The 21,898-nt window shown below is 44.9% G+C and overlaps 1 protein-coding gene and 1 long non-coding RNA gene across 9 annotated transcripts in view; one reads left to right on the top strand and one right to left on the bottom strand.

Moving 5' to 3' along the window:
* cntnap5a (contactin associated protein family member 5a) overlaps positions 1–21,898 on the bottom strand; it is a 159,675-nt gene that overhangs the window by 83,111 nt on the left and 54,666 nt on the right. For both annotated transcript variants that reach the window (XM_011489979.4, XM_078939673.1), the window contains exons 4-7: positions 11,856–12,003; positions 7,614–7,817; positions 7,147–7,331; positions 5,799–5,942 (exon numbers count right to left, since the gene is read on the bottom strand). In XM_011489979.4, the coding sequence (XP_011488281.1) occupies positions 5,799–5,942; positions 7,147–7,331; positions 7,614–7,817; positions 11,856–12,003 (681 nt within the window). The remainder of the gene's footprint in view (positions 1–5,798; positions 5,943–7,146; positions 7,332–7,613; positions 7,818–11,855; positions 12,004–21,898) is intronic.
* On the top strand, positions 315–20,885 carry LOC105356859 (uncharacterized). Of its 7 annotated transcripts, none has more exons than XR_013652782.1 (11): positions 315–505; positions 643–847; positions 953–1,003; positions 1,102–1,235; positions 2,672–2,814; positions 2,942–3,042; positions 5,226–5,347; positions 9,657–9,753; positions 17,702–17,786; positions 19,594–19,921; positions 20,074–20,885. It is a non-coding gene; the product is annotated as an uncharacterized LOC105356859 (long non-coding RNA). The 7 variants fall into 7 exon arrangements; XR_013652781.1 differs by adding an exon at positions 18,808–18,865 and having other exon boundaries at positions 953–1,235; positions 17,702–17,763; XR_013652779.1 differs by adding an exon at positions 18,808–18,865 and having other exon boundaries at positions 953–1,235.

Raw genomic sequence — 21,898 nt, 5'->3', positions numbered from 1 at the left:
CATCCCACTCTCTCTCTCTCTCTTCTTTTCTTCCGTCCGTTCTAACATGGAATGCATCCAAATATACTTTTCAGAAATAAAGCTTAGCCTCAAATACAAAAGGGGTTTATACAAATATACTCCGAGTATAAACCCGTAATGCAACAGTAAAATCTGTTCAACCCAAGAGGCCTTCAGCTCTGATCGGTTTACTCATCTGTTGGAGAAATAAATAAAAAAGCTGAATTCTGTCATCTGGGCGCCTCATTGGTGGAAGGTTGGCTCACAGTGACGCATCAAATGTCTGCTTAATGCTGTTCATACAATGAAAGCACACCTGGAGCCGGCTGATCCACGGATGTATGCAGGTCAGAAGGATTTATGGAGTTTATGCAACAAACCTCTGTACCTATTTATGCAGCAGTTTTCCGCTCCACTGTGTTATGTTTATTCCTTACAGAAATTCAACTCAACCTCTGAGCAGCAGCCCCTGTCATAATGGGTCCCCACATTATGACATCACAAAGTGAGTCCGCCCCAGGCTAACACACACTTTGCAGAGGTAGCGGTGATCAGCAAAACGCTTTCCTTTTATGTGCACGCTATGCACATCCGTCTTTGTAAAGGTTCGGATGTTGTTTTGTTTTCGTGGACGAAACACAGACACGCAGCAGAGGCCGGCTCAAGGTTGACGTCATAAAAAGGTGCGACACTCACAAGGAGAGAAAGGCGGAGCCTCAGAGATCGAGTCGTCTTGCTTACGGATAGAAAAAGGATGAATTTAGTTTAAAAGGCCAAAGAAAAGCGTGAGACCCTTTAGGGTTTGCTTTGGTAACAAACCTCGTCCAAGCAGAGCCAAGTTTTAGCTGTGAGTAACTTTGTGTTTAGACGTTGGATCCTTATCATTTTCAAGTTATCACACAAAACATATAGATAAATGTAAACCTATAAATCCATTTTCTAATCCCACTAGGTCATGTTTTGGGGTCAAAGGGTCACTGGAGTCTATGCAGCCTCTGTTCAGGTGAATGCAAACATTCCAGCTGTTTGGCTCAGTCCTCACTGCAGAATATATGTTTGGAGGCTGTAGAGTTAACTCCAAAGAATTGGATTTTAAACCAGCTTTCCAGGGCTCAAATGTCACTAAATGACAGCCAGCACCACCTCCTCCCTCCACGTCCCCAGGACCACCTTAAATCACGGAATGATGTGTAAAAGTTTGGAGACGGTTCCCACCTGTATCTCCTTTGAACAAAGTAAGTCCAATTCCCTCACTGCTTAGTGCACCATGTAGTGCATTCGCCATTTTGTTGGTAATCTGCAATTTCAAATTTCAGTGCCCTGGAAATTTCCCAGAAGTCTCGGTGAGCATCGATGCTCACTAGATTGGCAAATATAGACCACAATGCAATGTGTTTGAACAGTTTTTGTATAAAGTAATGTACTATTTTTTTATAACCCTTGTGCTATCTTGTGGGGTCCAGATGACCCCACTCCCAATGTTAGCGTGCCTTTTTAGGATAAACCATCTTTGATAATATTAATGACGTCATACTTGCTGTTTAAGATAAATTACAGAAGAGTACTGAGGATGGTGTCTGATGTGCTTTTACCATCCGGGGCAGTAAATATTCCCGTGCTATATCGCTTTTATTCGTTAGGGAGTAAGGAGGGAATTCGGACACAGTCATGATTACTCTTTAATGTACGGCCGCCATCTTTGGGAGGCGGGAACAGGAACAGCAATCAAGTAACAACACATTTCTGATCAAATCTGATTGAAAAGTCTGCTTCTCGGCCGCTGCAGCGACCAGATGATTGGCAGAGGATGGATGGATGGATGATGGCCTAAAACAAACCTCATGACTGAAATTCAAGAGGTGGCTGGGTCCCAATTCACACTTTGACCCCTAACTACTAAAAGAACTATGTAGTGCCCTGAAACTTAAAAGCAACTCTAACTCCACGCTCACTACTTTTTTGTTGTCGTTCTTTTTAAACGGCGGATATGACATCATCAATTTCACAAAGTTAAAATCTAATTCAAATGAGCGTTTTGCGACGATTATTATGAGTCCACCGTCTTCTGAAGACAAAAACGTTGATGGTTTATCAAAAAAAAATACATTTTTTTTGAAAAAAAAAAACAAACATTTTTTTGGATAGAAATTGTTCCGACGCAATGCATTGTGGTCTATATTCGCCAATCTAGTGAGAATCGATGCACACTGGTTTTTCACAGAGTCTTCTGGGAAACCTCTAGGGCACTCGATTTTGGAATTGTGGATTCAGACGGGACTAGAAAATGGCTAGCGCTCTAGATAGGAGTGAAAGAATTCAGAAAGAAGCGATGCGTTTGCAAAAATGACCACATTTTGAGAGGATGGCGGCGTTCTCAAAAGCCAAGCAACAAGATCCCATCCTGAGGTTTTTAACCCCCTGATGTGGTAAAAACATTTGTACCCATTTTGCTGACAGTAGGTACAAATATTTGAAATAACTTATGTGCCTCATAGACAGACTTTAGTCAATTTCAAATGTATTTGCGTTGCCATGGAGACATGAGTTTTATAGAATAATGTTTTCTACACGTCTGGAATTTAGAAGATTCGTTTTTGGATGGGGGTCAAATTTTTCTTTTTTTTCAGAGAAAAAAAGCCAAACCACGATAATGAAATATTCTTTTGTTTAGGGACAAAACCAGGACAGAAAAGATGATTGAAGGAATTGTGTGACATTTATTATATAATGTCTGCCTGTAACACGTGAGGGCCGGACTTACAAGTGAAACCTGTTCAGGACATCGTTTCTCTGTAATGGATGAAGTCCACACAGGTCAGGGACAGTCCACTTGGGAAATCACAGAATCCCTCAAACTGCATTCAGATTTAATCCTTAATTTGTGTTCTGAGCCCAAACATTCATGACTTTAGACCACTTTGATGTCTTTCCCTCCCATCAGGCCATGGGAGAACGTCCCATTGAAATTCCATTACAGCGCCCATCATTCCCACTGGAGCGTCTGCTGCTGTCACAGAAGGCAGCAGGCACCACAGATGACGGGTAGGGGCTGACTCCAGGTCTATCATATTATTGTGGGGGCTTATTAACTGGACCATTTTTATCACATTTTTAAGAGTTTAAAGTCTTGGGAGGGGAGTTTGATGGCCTTCAAAGTGGCCGTCAACTTCCGAAGTGGTTTCGCCAAACATGGCAACGTTTGGCAATTAACGCGCTTCTACCATGGTGACTTACAAAAGAAATAAATATTCAATCAGTTCTTGGTACTTTATTCTTGTTCTTTCTTCGGTTTAGATCGCTTTTTTCACAAATAGTTGACTATTTCTTTCGTTGTGGGTCAAGTTACCGTCAATGCACCGTTTAACCGGCGCCGACCTGGAATGCAGCGGCAAAGAAAAGCAATATATATGCTGATGATCACGATGTGTTACATAAAGCATCTGTTCAGACAGAAAGTTAAGAAGAGTTAAACTATGTGACTGGAACTTCTTTTTAGGTGTGGATGATCACTTTTTAACCCCTGTGCTATCTTGTGGGGTCAAAATGACCCCACCCTTACATTGACATGTTCTCCCTACCATGACAAAGGTGGATAAAGGTGGAAAGATTTCATGTAATCCATGGACACCAGTGAAGATCACAAATCATTGAAGAAAAAAGGTTCAGCGCACTGTCTAGTGGGTCTAGATGACCCCACTCCCAACGTCAGAGTGCCTAGGATAGCACAAGGGTTAATCCACACCCAGCAGCCGTTCAGAATTGATTAATCACCCAGACCATGGTATAATATATCAAAATGGTTTTATCTCTAGATTCCACCTTAAATATGATGGCGGTGACTAACTAGACTGTGGCAGATCAGGATAACCGCCATCAAAGTAGCAACATTTTTATCTGGAAAGGGCTTTGAAAGGAAGTTGCTCAAACAAGTTTGGTTAAAGGTTGGTGCCACGGCCGCAGGGACCGTAGAGGTTTTTGTGAAGACCCGCCTTTTTAAAGTCACATGACTACTGTAATGGTTTAGTTTGATCTTTTCTATTGATTTTTTTCCCCCCTATTAAAAACATTTTACAGTTATTCTACATACATGAATATTTTTTTAATATATTCATTTTAGTATCATTAATATTCACATTTTTAAGGTTTATGCATCCCCCATTTTTCTGGGGAGCCACCGGCTGTTGCTGTGGTTTTCATTGTGGTCTAATAGCGGCGGGGGGGGGGGGGGGGGGGGGGGGGGGGGGGGCTGTGTTGGGCGGGGCCCTGCATTAACTGGATCCCCGTTTCTTTTCCCAGCCAGACAGTTTCTTTCCAGCTGCAGCTCTTCAGTCTTTGTTACGTTTTAATATAAGGCACAGGTGTCAAACTCCAGTTTTGCATATTTTCTAACCAACCTGCCATTAAAGCTCCTTATTGGTGGAAAACACCTGATCCAGGTAATCAACAGTCAGGATTTCTGAAAAACCAGTCTGACACCCCTGATATAAGGGTTCTAGTGGGGGAACTGGGCGGGTGGAGGGAGTGTTTTTATTTTAATCACATAATTTTTTACGAGCATTTTATTTTATGTAAAAAGCAGTTGAATAAAGTTTGACATTCAAAGTTTAAAGTAAAAAAAAAAAGTACTGACCAGGGTTTTGTCTGAATTCCTTAATATTCACTACATAGTGCACTTTATAGTGCGTTGGCCGTTTTCTAGTGCTGTCCGAATCTCCGATTCCAAAATCCATCGATGCTCGAATATAGACCACAATGCATTGCGCCTGAACATTTTTTGCCCCCCCCCCCAAAAAAAAAGTATTAATTTTTTTTTTTTAATAAACCAGTAACGTTTTTATCTTCAGAGGAAAGTGGATTCAAAAATAATTGCTGCAATACGCTCACATTAATTCGATTTTAACTTTGTTAAATAGTAGTGAGCGTGGTGCTAGAATTGCTTTTAAAATCCGGAGGACTACATAGAGCCGCACTGTCTAGTTTTTTAGGAGTTAGGGTGGATCTCTGATTGAGGCTCTGCAGCTCATTTAGGGAAACTGAAAACCCTCTGAAGCTGTTGTGGGATGTTTGGGAATAAAGTCTATATTTTAGTTAAAATACCTTTTAAAACAAATTATTGAAAGGAAACCACGATATTTTTTCTCTGCATCAGGTCTGAAGCTGAATATCTGACCTGTAACACAAATACTAGATTATCATTTCAGCGCCTTCCACGATCTGTCCTCCAGTGGGTGACCTGAAGGGGCCCCAGAGGCCGTTTGGCCCCTCGAAAGGCTTCCGCTTCAATCTGGAAGTTTCTCCTCAGACTGTGAGGATGCAGAGCAGACGTCACAGGAGCAGCAGTGGGCAGGTAGGAGCTTCACCTCCACCGTTTTCCCTTCCAAACGCTTCTGAAGCGGCATTATGCAACCGCACTTCACATGAGAGCGCGGTTACCAAATTAAACTGTTACTGTAATAGTTGCATTCCCCCCCCCCCCCCCCCTCCCTGCGGTTCAATCGCCCACTTCCTCCTCCTCGCCCACTCCTGCGCTCAGCCTCTCTGATTCGGTTCCATCGTTCTCGCCGCTCTGAGAGGAGCTGCTTCACATTTCTGAGCCGTTAGAGGAAGCACATGTTCCTTTAACGCCCTCATCCTGAACGGGCAGCAGCTCGCCATTTCCTAACCCTTTGCTATCCTGTGGGGTCAAGATGACCCCACTCTCAATGTTAACGTGCCTCCAAGGCACGTTAACGTTAATGGGGTCATCTGGACCCCACAGGATAGCAAAGGCCTAAAAGTCGGACGGGCGTCAGACTCACCACGCTGTGGATCTGCGGCTTGCGCCTCTTGGCCAGGTCGATGATGTTGATGCCGTTGTAGTAGAGGTTCTCCATGCAGCCGTGGAAGTTCTTCCTCAGGAAGGTGCCGGGTTTTCCAGGCAGAGGGATCCCGCCGAAACTCAGCTGTGATGAAGGAAAACACAAGACGTGGCTTCAGGAACCGGCTGGAGTCTCATCCGCCAAACCTGGGATTCGCTTTTCCCAAAAAACCATCGGCAACATTTTTCTCACTCGGAAGGTTTTGGTTTTTTTTTCCCCCAAACTCAAAGCAACAGGTTTCACATGTGAGGCTTCAAATGCAACTGCAGGGAGAACTTCAGGGAGTTCATGACGGATGGAGGAGAACTTGCTGCAGGACGTCTTGATTGATGTTGCAGCTTTCCATTTTCATTTCCAGTTTGGCAGATGACCGTGTCTGGAAACTTTCACAAGTTTTAGCAAAGCAGACGAAAAGAAATGACAGAGAAACAGAAGAATTTAGTCAGAAAATGAGCTAAAAGAAACGCTTCTTTCCTCGTCTGTCTCCATATTTGCTTTCTTTAATTCGGCGTGTTTATCCGGAAATCCCTCCTCTGGTTTAATGTTGACAATAGCAGCTCTGCAGTTTGTTCTGCAGCTCAAAGCTCAGCAGACGTTCCTCAGTGTCTCCCACTGACGCCTCATTAGCATTTGGAACAGGGAACATACATCACTTATGCTGGTTTTTGAACTCGTTTCTGGATCATTCAGGAATTTAAGGCTTTTTTGAGTTAAAGGTCACGTTCATCCCGTCTGCTGATGGGGTCACTAGCGGCGTTGCCATCACACATACGGGCAAAAATTCATCAAAATTCTAGAAATGTCGAGAAAAAGAAACACAATTTTGCATTTAATCATAACTAGACGAATACACACAAACCAATTCATGCAATAAGTCACTCAAAAACGTGGATGTGCACAAGATTTTGATTGACAGCAGATGCATTCACACTAGCGCTCATCATCATCGATCAAAGGAGACGTCGGCGTCTATCGTGAACGCAGCTTTACAGGTAATGTGCAGACGCTAACGTGTGTAGCGTGTTTTCCAATGACTGAACACTGTTTAGTCTGTGCATCTTTTATGTGATATAAGTTTAAATCATTCATTGACATAGTGCAGAAATAACAGTTTAAGTAACAGTTGGCTGAAGGAGATAATTGTTAAACATTCAAAACTTGCTTTTGTGTTTTAAAATCCAGCGTCATGGCGATGGCTGCTGGTTTGAGCGTTTTGCTGTGTTTGCAGCAGTAAAAGTCTCTTTACGGCAGCTCGGGCGTTTGCCCCCCGTCCCCCCCATCCCCTCACCTCGTAGTCCACCTCCAGCGAGTGCCCCTCCCCGGCGGTGTGGAAGTGCTGCGTGTGCGAGTCCACGGTCAGGTTGACCTGCTTGTTGAAGCGCTCGATGTGGACGGAATGCCAGTGCTGGTCGTCCAGCAGGCTGCCGGCGCTCACGGCCGCGCGGCGGCTGCCGAACCTCGGCCTGCTGTCGTCTGCAAACACACACGCACACACACACACGCACACACCCGTCATCCTTCACGCCTCTGAGGAGAAACCTTCTGGGCTTCTGTTGTCAGATTTAGCAATTTGACCAAATAACTTTGTCTGGGAATGAAATGTCAACTCAATCATGGAGGCTTCCTCCAAAAGTACAGCTCTCATATCCTCTCAATCGCTGCCAATCTGGGGTTCAATCTCAGCCGATGATTCCCACGATGACCACGGAGGACAGCAGCTGATTCTGCAGAGGGATAGAGAGGAAGCCCCCTCACCTAGATTGAGGTAGAGGTCCAGCCTGCCTCGGTGCAGCTCCAGGGTGATGTAATCTCCTCTCTGGCCCTCGCCGTGCAGCAGGACGCCCTCGGCCTGGTGGCTCTTGAAGCGCAGAGAAATCACGTCCTTCACCGTGGAAATGGACTTCTGGTAGAACCGATACAGCAGGGAGCTTCTGCCGTCAAAGTCCGCCACGTACGACTCTGCGGGGAAATCACAGCGCATGAGGAACCGAGGAGAACCGGCCGCTCAGGAACGCCAAAGGAAACCGCTTTTCATTCCGTTCCTCTCCTGTTTTCAACAAACCTTCAGGGACTGGACGCCATTTTTCTGTTTGATGAACCTCCAGTTCATAAGCAGTGAGACGCGTTTGAAGAGATTCTGAAAATTTGAATCCTTTATTAGGAAAAAAAGGAAAATAATTTACATCTGAGTGTTTGGTCATTTAGCAGCCTTGACGGTGGAATCTGACAACCAAACATTTGAAGTTTGTAAAAGAAATCCCTATATTTTTAAATTAGGGTCCATTTTTATTTAGATAACACTATTTTAAATCAAATTTTTAAATTAATTCTATGTAAAAATATGCATTGATATATATTTATTTTTTGTCTAAAGCAAATTGTTAGTAAAAAACTAAACATTGATATGATTCAAACTGGAAAAAATGAGGAAAGTTTTATGAAAATTAAAACAAAACAGAAAATATGTTGTTTTTTTTGTCTTAACATGTAAAAAAATAAAATAAAAATGCGACTCAGATGAATACAACGGAGTTTTACGACCACCAAAAAAAAAACATTAAAACGTTATTGATAACATTAAAAATGTTTGGAAGCTCCTTTGTTTGATTTACGATTTATTAAGGTTTAATCAGGATCTCTGCAGCCGTTGATGAAGACGTCGGTGTCCCTGCAGGCAGATGTTCACTTTAATCCTTTGTCCCTTCACCAAAGACCAGATCTCTACGTCTGTGTGACGCTTCCCTCTGAGGAGGAGCAGCACTTTCTGGCATTTTCAGCGTTCTAATGCTAATATAACAGACTATTTTCATTCCTCTTTGTTGTTTTATTTTAAACAGGACGTTTCATCTGGAGGAGGGGGGGTATGTAACTGTTTGACACATTAGTGTTCTGAACATGACCGGTTCATGACGTAATGAGACAAATGCACTTCTGGGTACGTGAATGAAAAGTAGCGGTCCTCTGCACCCAAAGGTGTCTCTGAGCTCCTTATGTTCCAGATGAAACTCCGCTTTACCGACACCGACAGACGGCTCCACTGAAAATAATCTGATTTTGAGTCACCAAAAGGTTCAGACTCTCTTTGTTTTTGATTTGGAAATAAAGCTTCACAAAAGACTCCACATATTTCATCTTCAAGCTAGGCTCCGATAAATGACTCTTTTTCTTTTTCTCATAAATTTACGAGATTTTAAGTAGTAAAACCACAAGCTCCCCGCTCCACTCCATTTTAGCCCTTGTGGGGTCCAGATGACCCCCACTCCCAAGACAGTACAAGGAAATGAAGCATACAGATGTTAGAGGATGAAACAGGACTGGATGTTCACTTCCTTCCCGCTCCCGTTCATTACGGTCCAGCTCCCTTATATTTTTGTCTTTGTTATTATTTGACTCTCGCGAATTTTTAAAAATCGTGTCCGACTTTCCCACCAGATCTCTGAACGTGACGTCAATCATCCTGACGCCACATTGGACGTCATGGTTTCCGTCATCACGCTTGCCGTGGGCTGCAGTTGTCTCCGTCGCTGACGTTGATAGATGATCGCTGCGCTTTAGATTTTAGTGGGGGGACCGTCACTCAGAACACAGATGGCTTCTGGGTAATGTAGTAGTCATTTTTTGTCAATGGAGTTTCAAAGGGATAATGGGAAATAAGCGGAGGCTTACTTCCACACCAACAGACTCGTTTTATGGAGACTCTGTCATTGAAAATCAGGCTTTGGGAAAAGATCAAAAGATGATCTTAATTCTTTTAATAATCTCTCATAAATTCTGTTTTCACTTCGGTATCCGACTGAGATCCAAATCAAAATCCCTCCCCTGACCACAGATGGATGCGGTTACCGTGGTGACGATGTCTGAAGGATGCAGCGATTTACTGAATGAAAAGTGTGGGGTGAGTCTGCTAATTTCTTAAATTCTTATTTAAAGTTAAGGGGCCAAGATGGAGAGGAATTAAGGTGGAATGAAGACCCCCAAAAGTCAGCGGTTGACCTTTCACCCCCACGCGGCGCTGGAGCTTTAATTAAAGCAAGTGTGTCTCCTAGAGCGGCGCCTGCTGCTTGTGGATGCGCTGGATGGTCGCAGGAGGAGGCGGGATTGAGCTGCAGACGCTACTTGGAGTAGAAACACACAGATGGAGGGATCTGCTTAAGTCGGGCGGATTTCCGTTGTGGTGGATCGGAGCCTCCTGGAACTGCAGATGGTTTTTTTGTGGAGCTTCGCTCAGCCCGTCGCTTTGTTTCAGGGAAACACGGAGTGGCGAAGGCTGCCGCCAACTGAACTGTGACGACGAGCCCGGACAAACCCCCAAAACTCTGAGAAGGAGGAGAAGTCCGATGTGGAACCGCTCGGCGTGACGCGTCCCCGCTTTGTTCCACGCCACGCCTGTCGAGAGCGGCCGCTGTCGCACAAGTCCACCCTTCCCCTGAATCGTCTCCAAATCCTATAACTTAATGAAATCTTCCACAATTGTTCTCAGACGCGTTACTGAGCGGATTACAGGAGCCTTCGTGGTCCTAAGACGGTTGCATAAAGCGCGGTATTGAGGGCAGCTCATTTGAGCGGCGTGTCCAGGACTCCTCAACACGAGTGCAGATTGTTTTTGATCGTAAAGCTCCGCCGTCCAGCTCTAAATCACTGCTGCCGTTTGCATATCTGCTGCCGCCGCTGCACAGCCTTCATCTGCTGAGAGGGGCCGGGGGGGGGGAGATGATTTAGTTTCCCTTTTATTGCTCCCAATGCGTCAGCAGAATCCAGCACGGAGGAATTATGGTCCGCCCCTCTTTACGGCATCACTTCAGTCCGTTGAGGTCTGGGAGACGATCCCGGCGCAGAATTTCAAAGATCTGGAGGTGAGTGGACCGTCCCAGCATGAACCCTCAACCACGACGCCACGTCTCTCTACATTGTCCAACCAAAGTTTCATTGGTTCTTGAAAGAACCTTCTTGTTCTTTTGGGACAGATGAGGTTTAAGCTTTAGCCCAACAAACAAACTGCTGGAGAAGATTTTCCTGCTTTCAGGCGAAGCAGAACTCTTGAACCTGTGGATCTCCTGCATTAAAAAATGATGATTAACCTCAGATCACCTCTAATCTGTTCGTATTGGTTACCATCAGCGGTGTCCTCCTTTCACCATGACGACGCTGCTTCTGAACTTCTGCTTTACTGTAGTTTAACTGGCTTTGAGTTCAGGTGGTTTCTGGAGGTCCGTCAGAACCCGACCTCCTTCCACACAGAGATACAGACCAGCGGGCAGATTTCCCGTTTGACACAGAAACTATTCCAGCTTTGTGAAGCCTGAAGGGGGGGTTGACATAAAAACTGCCGGCTTTTAGCAGGTCATTGGTGTTACAAATAAAAACAATTTGGTATGGGCTTTTTTACAAATAGCTCCATGACAGTTAAGAGTTTTTTTGGGTGTTTTGGACATGTTCTTGTAGGGAAATTAAGTCTAAATCTTTTTTTAGTCAAATCGTTGTGAATCAGGAGCAGACAACAAAAACAAATGTAAAGGAGCTTATTCATGACGAAGAAAACACGAACTCCCGCTCCATTCTGAAGCATGACAATAGATCCATGAAGGTCTTTGTTTTCTGTGTTTCAGCTGGAATCTGGATCCAAACTGTACGGCTACCGCTAATGTTAGGTTGGGGGTTTGAGGGGCTGTAAGCTAGCAGGAGAGAGTGTAAACTGTAGGGGGATAATTTAATGATTCATCTCAATAAGACTTTAGAACAAGATTCCTTAATAAACTACCTAGAAAACATTTACAATCATCTGTGTCGTAGTTCTCAGTTCATTGAGTGTTTGGAATGTTTTGGAAGTAGTTTGATCAGGAATCTTTTACTTTTATTTTGAAATCACGTGTGAGTGAAACCAAGAGAGAGTCCAGAACTCAAAGAAACCTTTCCTTAAACCCTTTGTTAAAATGAAAAAACGTTTCAGGACATGTCAGTTACCGGTTCAGCAGAAGTGGGCGGAGCTTTGGTACTCACTGTAGGAGCAGCCGAACACCTCCACCCTGAGGCCGATCCAGCCGCTGGGGTTCCAGTCGAGCGGGACGAAGCGCAGGAAGCGCGCCCTCACCGTGTGGGAAAGCTTGTTCTGGACCACGGCCTCGGCGTTCATGTTCCCCGCCAGTCTCTGCGGGGGGGGCAGAAGGAGGGATAACCCGATGCAGGAGCGGGAAATACGTCAATGTTGACAGGAAGGAAACATGAGAGCATCCGTCTAAAATGAAGCCAGTGACACCAGTGATAAATTAACCCCCCCCCCCCCCCCCCCCCCCCCCACATACTAAAGAAAAAGCTGGAAAACAATAACTGCTGAGACCCCCCCCCCCAGTCTGCACCAGAGGCTGAGTGAAAGAAGGAGGCCAAGACAAACTGCCTTTCCTCCTGGATGACTGATGAGGCCCCCCCCCCTGCTGTCCCAGCCAGGTGACACGTTCAATCAGCGGGGGCGAGGGGGTGGGGCTGCAGAGCTCCGAGCTTTTTAGGGAAACTTCAGCACAGTGGGACAGGAGAACAGCAACAGCAGAGCGAGGAGATCCCTCACCTTCTGCAGGGGGGTGGGGTGGGGGGCATTTAGCTGCTTTCCCGGGTACCAGAACAGTTTCCTGCAGCGGGCCGGACCCAGGACTGAAGCTCGATTCCAAACAGAAGAAGAGCTAAACCGTTTCTACAAATGACACATCTTGAGAGGAGTCTTTGGTAGAAATGTCATTTGGCTTTGATTTGGTAAACTATGGTTTTAGGGGCGGAGCTATGTATTTTAAATTCATTTATTCATTTTCTAAACCCGTTTTGTCCCTTTCTGGGTCACGGGGCTGCTGGAGCCTATCCTGGCCACTCATGGGCGATTGCAGAGGACGTCCTGGACAGATTGCCAGTCTGTCCCAGGGTCACACCCATGCACACTCACACACACACCTGTGGACAATTCAGAGAAAACAATGAACCTCAGTAGTTTTTGGACGGTGGGAGGAAGCCAGAGTCCCCGGAAAAAACCCTTGCATGCACGGGGAGAACATGCAAACTCCATACAGAAAGGCCCCCCCCTCCCATCTCTGCTGGAATGAAAGCCTCTTTTTTCCAAAGTCCCACATTAGCCGTCCCGGTAAATCCTATATATTCTTCCTTTTGTCAGAGTCACTGCAACACAAAAACCTCCTAAGAAAAACATTCAGTATTAAGATTGATGAAAGGACAGACATTTGTCTTTAGAACCAAATCTAAACAGAAAATCAAAAGGAATACTAAAGAGAATAATTTCTTCACGTCTTGTATTCTTTTTTTCTCTCAAAAAAAACACACGGAAAAACCTTTTGAAGAATCTTCCAGACCGACGAGTAAAGACGTCGACACAAATACAAACAGAACAAAACACCAGAGCTTTGGCTCCAGTGTTGCCGTTCCCTGAATTACAGCAACTCTTCAACCGTTCACGCCGTTAAGGTCATTCCAGAGAAAAGCAGCTTTGTGCTGATATGCAGCACTTTAAAGTGCTGATGTCACCAGTTTGGGCGTGGACTAAATGGAAACGTGGTCAGGAACCTGGACTTAATGGTCTTGAACAAAACTGGAGCTGAACTGGAGAAACTAAGAACAAAGTTGCCGCCCCAGAAATCACACCAGCTAAAGCGCCTCTCCGTAAAGTCCCGCCCCTAAAAGCAATTCTCATGAATTCTGACGCAGAGAAAAGCAACTTTTCATGTCAGAATTACATTCATTACCTAAACAGTCAAAGACTTTGGGTCATTCTAATTTGGTGTCACGGTGACATTACTGCTCTCAAAGGGTTATTAATGTGCGATTGCTTCTACTAACTTTACGACTCACACACTCCCGTTTTTAGTCTTTGGTATGATTCGGATTCTAACTCACGACCTTTCAGTCTCAGGGTGGACAAGGGCTAAACTGTCTGCCCCCCCCCCCCCCCCCCATGCTCTGTATGCTGCTGGATGTCACAACACGCCTTAGTCAGAGTAGAATTTCAATATAGAAGTAGTTGGGGCTAATTGTTGCAAGGTTGCCTCAAACTGCAAACCTGCGGCACTTCCGTGTGGTTTTTAGAGTCTCGTGACAACAAAGACCACCACGGTCGCGCTGCTGGGTCTTCAAGTTAGTCAAGCATTGAAATCAAAGGATTCAAACACGGACAGACGCTGCCACACAGTCTCCAGGTTCATTAAAAGGTGAACCTGGTGAAAAACCATCATCTCATCCACCTCCGTCTGAGCCACAGTCACACACCTGAATCTGCTCGGTTCTGGACGCCAACACCCCACTGATGCTGAGACGGATCTAATGTTTGTCTTGGTGACGCCAAATAACGACTTCTCCTGTTCCTTTTGGCTTTTCTGTCAGGGGTCGCCGCGGCGAATCAGCTTCCTCCATCTACCCCCGTCTTCTGCATCCTCCCCTCCAAAACCAGCTGCCTCCATGTCTTCAGTTCTCTTTTCTCTGTTCCTTTGAACATTCCTGCTGTTCTTCAACCAACAGCAGTCCAGTTTCCACCGGCAGCCCGTCGGTGAACACCACCAATGGCGCTCGTTCTGGACCCCGGCCCGACCGATCCGGTATGGATGTCAAAGGTCTGATTCGCACATTTGGTCTGGCAAGGTATTGACGTCGGTTGCCCTTCCTACCGAGGGTTGTGTCACCCCCCCCCTCCGAGCCCCACTAGCATAAGTCCCATTTCTATCAATTTTCTAGTTTTGAATGTTTGTCCTGAAGGATCTGGGTCGGGTTCCTGCGGCGCAGCAGGAATAGAAGATGGATGGATGTTTTCAAATGTACCAGACGGCTATGACAGCCTAACCCCCCCCGGGGGAATGAATCCTGTCGTCCCTCTATCCCTCTATAACGCCATCAGACCCGTTTGTGTTTGGAAACGCTGCAGTCCAGATCAAGTCTGCGCGGTTGGAACCAAAGCCTCAGCGGCACAGAGCGCCGAACATCAGAACGACTGAAACCAGAGGTCAAAGTGTTTTTGAGGTCAAACTCAACAGTTTGTCTCCGTCGGTTCTGTTAGATTTAGTTCAAAACGCAGAAAACAGAATTCCAGTTATTTGTAAAACGAATCCCGTTTGGTTTTGAGAAGAACTTCTCGTAACTATTGATACAGACCGAACAGAACGGACCTCTTTCAGTTGGAACATTCAAAATAAACCCAAAACTGTGTTTTGCCTAAAAAAAATGTCTTGATGGTTCTGCAGAATTATTGTTGCAGTATTAAGTTCAAATCGATTTAAGAACGCGGACGTGAAAAAGCTGCAGAAGGTTCTTCTTGGGTCTCATTAGACGGAGGGGATCAAACCTCAGAGCGACGTCAGCCGGAGACGTCGCTCTGGGATCTCTGCCGCCGCCGCCCCTCCCCGTGACGTCCTCAACCGGCGGAAAATCCTACGACAGACGCTCCCACAGCTCCGACCCGGGGGTGAAGTTTGGTCCGTGAGGAGCCCGGCCGCCCCCACCTCCTCCTCACCAACTCCATTACTTCTATTTATGTAGCCGTCACTGTGGAACAGCCCCCCCACCCCGTTAATTAAGACTCTTTATGCTTCCCCTGCGGTGATGAGCTCCCCTGGGTGACACTTTTCCTTTTCGGCGCACACAGAGGCGCACATACCTTTATTTTAATCAATTCACCGGGGGGCCTTAAGACTCCAGTCTGTTCCAGGAGGTTAGCGGCAAGTTAAACAGCCTGGGGGGGGAACGCCGAGAGCGACGCCGCAGTGATTGTCTGTCAGCTGAAAGACTCGCTGCCGCTCTGAACACGGAGGAAAAAACCTTTCTGGGTTTCTTCTCTTTTACCGAAGACAGGGACGAAGTTTAGCGACACAAAAACGACTGTTTTAAATAAAGATTTGTTTTATTTAAGAAGAAAAAACCCTGTCAGAGCTACTGATGCTCCTTCATAATCTGTAATCAGTCCCTGATGGACTTATGGAACTAATAGTGAAACAGCTGACAGAACCCAGTCAGAACCTCAACATGCTGCATCTAAAGTAAGTCGAGTCGAAAAGAGTCAGAAAGTCCTCTTTTTTTAACCCTTGTGTTATCTTAGATGACCCCACCCTAACATTGACGTGTTATTCCTACCATGACAAAGGAAAAATTTCATGTAATCCATAGACACCAGTGAAGATCACAAATCATTGAAGAAAAAAGGTTCAGCGCTCTGTCTAGTGGGTCCAGATGACCCAAACACCAATGTTAATGTGTCTCCAAGGCTTAAATGTAAACGTCTGTGCTTCAGAGCACACCCATGTGCTTCTCCTCCGCACCACAGCGGGCCGCGGATCACCCTTCCGGCAGAGGGATACCCATCCCTAAGTCACACCTAAAAAAAACAAAAAACACTACAGCTTCAAATACCCCTACAACTGCAGCACTAGGGAGGAGCCAGAGGGATAAGGGAGCAATTCAGATTTAGCTGTTGTGTATTCAACATAAAACCTCATGAGAATCCCAAACAGAACAACTTGGTTGTGCAGAACACAGAGTTCAACAGGAGAGAATGTTTTCCGGTGGCGACCCCTAAAGGGAACGAGAAAGAGGCAAAGAACAGGAACTGCAGTCTCAGAATAACTCCTCAGACAAACCCGGGTCCCACCAGGCGCCGTCACAGAGCGCCACACATGAAAACCCGCCCCATCCAGAGCATCTTCTCTGGTCCCACTGAAGCATATCCACCTTCAGCACAGCTTGACCCACTTCTGAAATCTCCCGAGTTTAATGTCGAAAGAAAAACAAACAAGCAGGAAGTAGGCCAAAATGATGTTTATGCCAAGAGTGACTCCTTCCTCTGAAACGAGCTTCTAAACTCCAGAAGAAAAGGTTCCCTTTTCTGAAACGCTTCACATGCCTCATCTCAGCGTAGCTCAGGTGAGCTCTCACACCTGTCCGTCACAGACCGCCAGAGGTGGGAACAACGTGTTCAGAACCGTTTCCAACTCCACTGAGATGCACAGATCTGAAAGATTTAGGTAGAAGTAAGAGGCGGGCCCACTGAGTGGGACGCTCCGAATGTGCAGCTGCAACGTCCGAGACTTCCCACCGCAACTCCAGGAAGAACATATGAGATCATTGCAGCAGAACATCACCAAAGAACCTGCAGAACCCTAAAGTCCATGAAGCTGGACGGAGGCCTGAAGAACGAGCAGAGCTGGAAACGCTTCTGTTCTAGTCAACAACAAACCAATGTGTAAGACTGATGGGGGCTTTTATTACGATTCGATTTTTATTTTTTTATAACAATAGAGTTCATTGCGGTAGTTCTGCTTTAAAAATAACCCATAATAGACCAAATCAGCAAAGTAGTCCTTTTTTACCATTTACAATAATCCGAGATTAAGATGTAAAATCCCTCACTACAAGCTTTTCTCAGACAGACTTTTTAAATGCAGAATAATCTAAAAAAGGTGGAATTTTAAAAATTATGCAATGAAACGGCTAACCAATGTAAAGAACTTTGAGGTGTTCTGCAACAAGAAAAGTGCTCTATAAATGAGGTTGCAGTTGAAAACGGTTTGTCGTAGCCACGCCCACAAAACACTGACCTGTCAGAAAGTAGTGAAATAGAAGGGGAGGGGCTTAACAGAGTTTCCGTTGAAAACTCCCGCCTTCACGTGTAGCTAAGCAGATTTCAACGATCGCTTTGGGGCTTGACAGGTCAATCTTTAGCTAATTAGGGACTTTAGGGACTTTGATTAGGTAGTAATGTATGGATGGGGTCCCCTTCATTTCAATGCTCGTTGTGAACGTAGCTTAAGAACCAACAATGTTTACTGTAAGCGTTTTACCTCCACTAACATGACTTTTTTTTCACTTTACAGAAGTGGGGTCCACAGATAGATGTCTCTTCATACTGAGGCTCTAAATCAAACCCCTCTGATTGGTGAATACATTTCCTATTTAAAGGTGTGTGCGCTTTGCATAACGACCTGCTAGCCTTTCTTAAAGCTGCCAGAACGGAAGCTGAGCAGATGATTAACTGCATAATGATGAGCAGGCCAGAGCGGACGGCAGCGGGGTTTGAACCCCGTCAGCTGCGCCTGTCCGTCATTATTCCGGCCTGAAGTGTTACTGCCGGTCTGTTAGCAGAAGAAAGGATATTAGCGGCCGAAAATGGTCCTTTAGCGCTCATGCAAACACATTTTAATCCTCGTTAGATCCCATCTACCTGTGCCGTTAACATGCAGCAAAATGAATGTTTAAACAGCCCCCCGGAGGAGGAGAATTTGTTTCACACATTTATTCAATGCTGCATTAAAAAGAGATTTTTAAATAAGGCTTTGCAAGGATAATGAAGGATAATATGGACTCCCTGCTGGAAAACATTCCTCTTTTCACCTATGAATATTTGCATCTAATAAACTCTGGAGGAGACGGCAAATATCCCAGATTTAGGTTAAAGGAGGATTTCAAAGTGGGCCATTGCCGCTTTGATTAGTTCAAACAGTTTGCTTTGAATGTGCGAGCAGGAAACTCCAACGTGAGACGGCGTCAGCTTCCTACTTCAGAGAAAATAGACCTTCAGGAGGAGACGTCCACGCTGAAAGGCAGAACCTGCTCAAACCAACACAACCCAGAAGGAACGAGGGAATTAAAAAAAAAAAAAAATATCTGCCACACAACCACCAATGACATTTATTTTGTTTTTTTTTAAAGAGAGCAGATCAAAAAGAGCACAGGAAGTATCAAACTATCAAAATCCAGATCATCCAAGGAGGCCAAGCTGTCTTAACTTGATAGTAGTGCCCGAATAGTAAACCAACATTGAACATCAAAGAGTTTTTGGAATAAAATCCAGATTTACAGAAACAAAAAGGAGAAATCGAGACCAAGAGCGTCCAACCTTTTTACCCTCAGTGTTTCGCGGATGGCAGAGCGCTTGTCAAACTCATACTGTGAAAGTGTTCATGCACAGCTTTTTCTACAGGCGTGCTGCAGGCAACAGGTGGTGGAGAACACTCTCACAACATTAAAGGGTGAAGTAGGTAAGATGTAGGGATTTCACATTTCTTCAACCCTCCGAATCCTGTTGACTGCAAAAGCTAGTGCTGTTCATGTGATACGTGCGCGTTCCTTGCATGCAGCCTGACTGTTAGAAATAAGGAAATTAAACAATCAGAGTGTATTTTGTGTGGACATCCTACATGCACATGCGTGCCACCTAAGTGCACGGTCAGTAAGGAGCCAGTACTCACACCGTCCGACAGCATCACCTGGACCTCCCAAGTGCGAGTAGCTTCCATTATCCTTCCAAAGACTTCCCGGTACACCTACCACTCGCACCACAATAGCACGTCCTTTGTTTACCCATTGAGGTGGCCGTATTAGACCCTAGGGAACTTCAAGACAAACCTACACCTCAATTCTATTCTATTTAGCTCAAATTCACAACAACAGTTGTCTCAATGGACTTAAGATGTGGCTGCTCTTCTCTACAACCCTCCACGGGGGGTGGGGGGGGGCACACTATACAACCCCTGCATGTGACTAAGGCTTTAGGATGTCCGTCAGTTCACCGCGTCCTCAACATCAGCAGTTTAATGACTTTTTGATTCCAAAAGACTTGAATGCAGACAGGTGCATGTTTGCCCCACGACACTCATGAGGTCAGAAAGAGCAACATTTCTATCAAGTTTAGCTCTTCTGGCACGAGCTGGTTAAACTAGATCAAACTCTAAAATTAATTTGTTTTTGTTTTTTTCCCCCACAAAAGATCTTGGAATGCTGTATGAATCTAAGAGAGAGGAGTTCAAGGAGGCGTGGTGCTCAGAAGTGATGCATTTCTTCTAAAGCTTCGCTGGAAAGTACATTTTGTGAAGCAGCTTTGGACATTTTTCCCACTGAGTCAAACTACAACAGCAACAGTTAGGCAGCTACACCCAAATCCTCCAGGGTTTTGTCTCAAAGTGCAGATCGGACCTCAGAACCGAACGTCAACCTGACAGCGCAGCGTGTGACGAACGTTACAGCTTCTGCTTTATGATGAACTTCATTTCTGCAGATTAAACCAGCAAACAATGGAGCCTTTTAACTCTCAGCAGGTGAGTGACCCAGATAAAAGCAGACGGTAGGAAAAGCTCAGAATAACTGGTCCAGACGGCTACCCTGTGATGTACATTAATTACTATCGTCAACTTTATCCCCAAAATTTCAAGTGCTTGTGTAACCGGATCACTTCTGCGTTGTGTTTTAGGGAGTCAAAAGATGTCGAGACACAACAGCACCCTTGGAGACCACCTCCACTTATTGCGGATCTGACAATTTTCCAAAAAGAAAATAGAAACCACTGTGTTAGCATCCCGTATGAGCGCCTACATGAGGGTGAGAGGTAGAGGGAGCTCAGGAAATTCTTATTCTGAAATAAATGTCAACATCCATAAAGGTTCATAACAGATTTTAAATCATAACAGTATATCGGACATAACTAACATAAAATGAGGATTCATATCGCTAACATTACAGGACACCTACCTCTACGCTGGACGATAAGAAAGAAAGGGGAGAGGGAAAGCAAGCGCCAAACTTATGAAGGGAAAACCAGCGAAGAAGAACACATTAAGGGGCTACAACCCAACACTGAATACAGGGGGGAAAGAAACTTAGGGGCACCCAATATTTTGTGTAATTAAAACAAACAGATCTCATCCTGTTACACTTGGCTCCAGTTTTCTGGCAGATGCCTTTCCAGATCCAGCCATCTTCATTTGCCGACAATTGGAATCCCAGGACAGCGCCCTCTTCAGGCTCAGAGCACCTTAATGGTGGTTTCCTAACCAAACTCAACCCTGTTAAGCATCATTTTGAAGGCGGTACGGCTGTATAAGCTAGTCCACACATTTGTCTAAGACACACGTTCATCAGTCTATTATCAGCACATTGTTCTAATATTCATCAATGTTTTAAACATTTGTGTTTCCATATTTCATGGAGTATAAGTCGCTTTTTTTTTGCTAAATTCTTTTTGCTTAATTCTCCCTGATGTTTCATTAAAACAGACATTAATGTGTTGGTGGTGAAGCGTGTTTATATTCCATTCATTATTACTATCTATTTCATTATGATTTGCCTTTCAAGATCAAATTCATGTGAGTACGACTTATTACGGTGGCCCAGAAGGGTCACAACACAACACATTAACTTTATACACAACACACTAACTTTACACACAACACACTAACTTTACACACAACACATTAACTTTACACACAACACATTAACTTTACACACAACACATTAACTCACAACACAATAGCTCACAGCACAACACATTAACTCACAACACAACACATTAACTCACAACACAACACAATAACTCACAACACAACACATTAACTCACAACACAATAACTCACAACACAACACATTAACTCACAATACATTAACTCATGGCCCAGAAGGGTCACAACACAACACATTAACTTACCTCACAACACATTAACTCACAACGGAAGTAAAGCAGCAATTGAAGTGCTTTTATTCTGAAATTTCTACTGGGCTGAGCAGCTAACTACCTAACAGAAAGTAATGTCACAGTAAGCTGTGGAGGGAGCATGTTATTGCTACAAGAGAAGCTAGCAGCAGTGTTGCCAGAAACTTTGTCTTTACTACGGTTCTCCTTCCTCTAAACACACACAATATGAACACACACTCCTCCCTCCGCTCTGACACCCCCCTCTGTCGCTGCACGCGCGCTCCTCTCCTCTCCTTTTTTCCGCTCCGTCCTGTGTGTGCGTGTGTGAGAGGACGGAGCGGAATAAAAAAGGAGAGGAGAGGAGAGGAGCGCGCGTGCAGCTCCCTCCACAGCTCACTGTGACATTACTTTCTGTTAGGCAGTTAGCTGCTCAGCCCAGTAGAAATTTCAGAATAAAAGCACTTCAATTGCTGCTTTACTTCCGTTGTGAGTTAATGTGTTGTGAGGTAAGTTAATGTGTTGTGTTGTGACCCTTCTGGGCCATGAGTTAATGTGTTGTGTTGTGAGTTAATGTGTTGTGTTGTGAGTTATTGTGTTGTGAGTTAAT

Source organism: Oryzias latipes, chromosome 21, assembly GCF_053564925.1.
Source record: "Oryzias latipes strain Hd-rR chromosome 21, Olatipes_Hd-rR_3.1".
NCBI lineage: Eukaryota > Metazoa > Chordata > Actinopteri > Beloniformes > Adrianichthyidae > Oryzias > Oryzias latipes.
The sequence above is the reverse complement of the archived record's forward strand: the minus strand, read 5'-3'. Positions and strand labels throughout refer to the sequence as shown.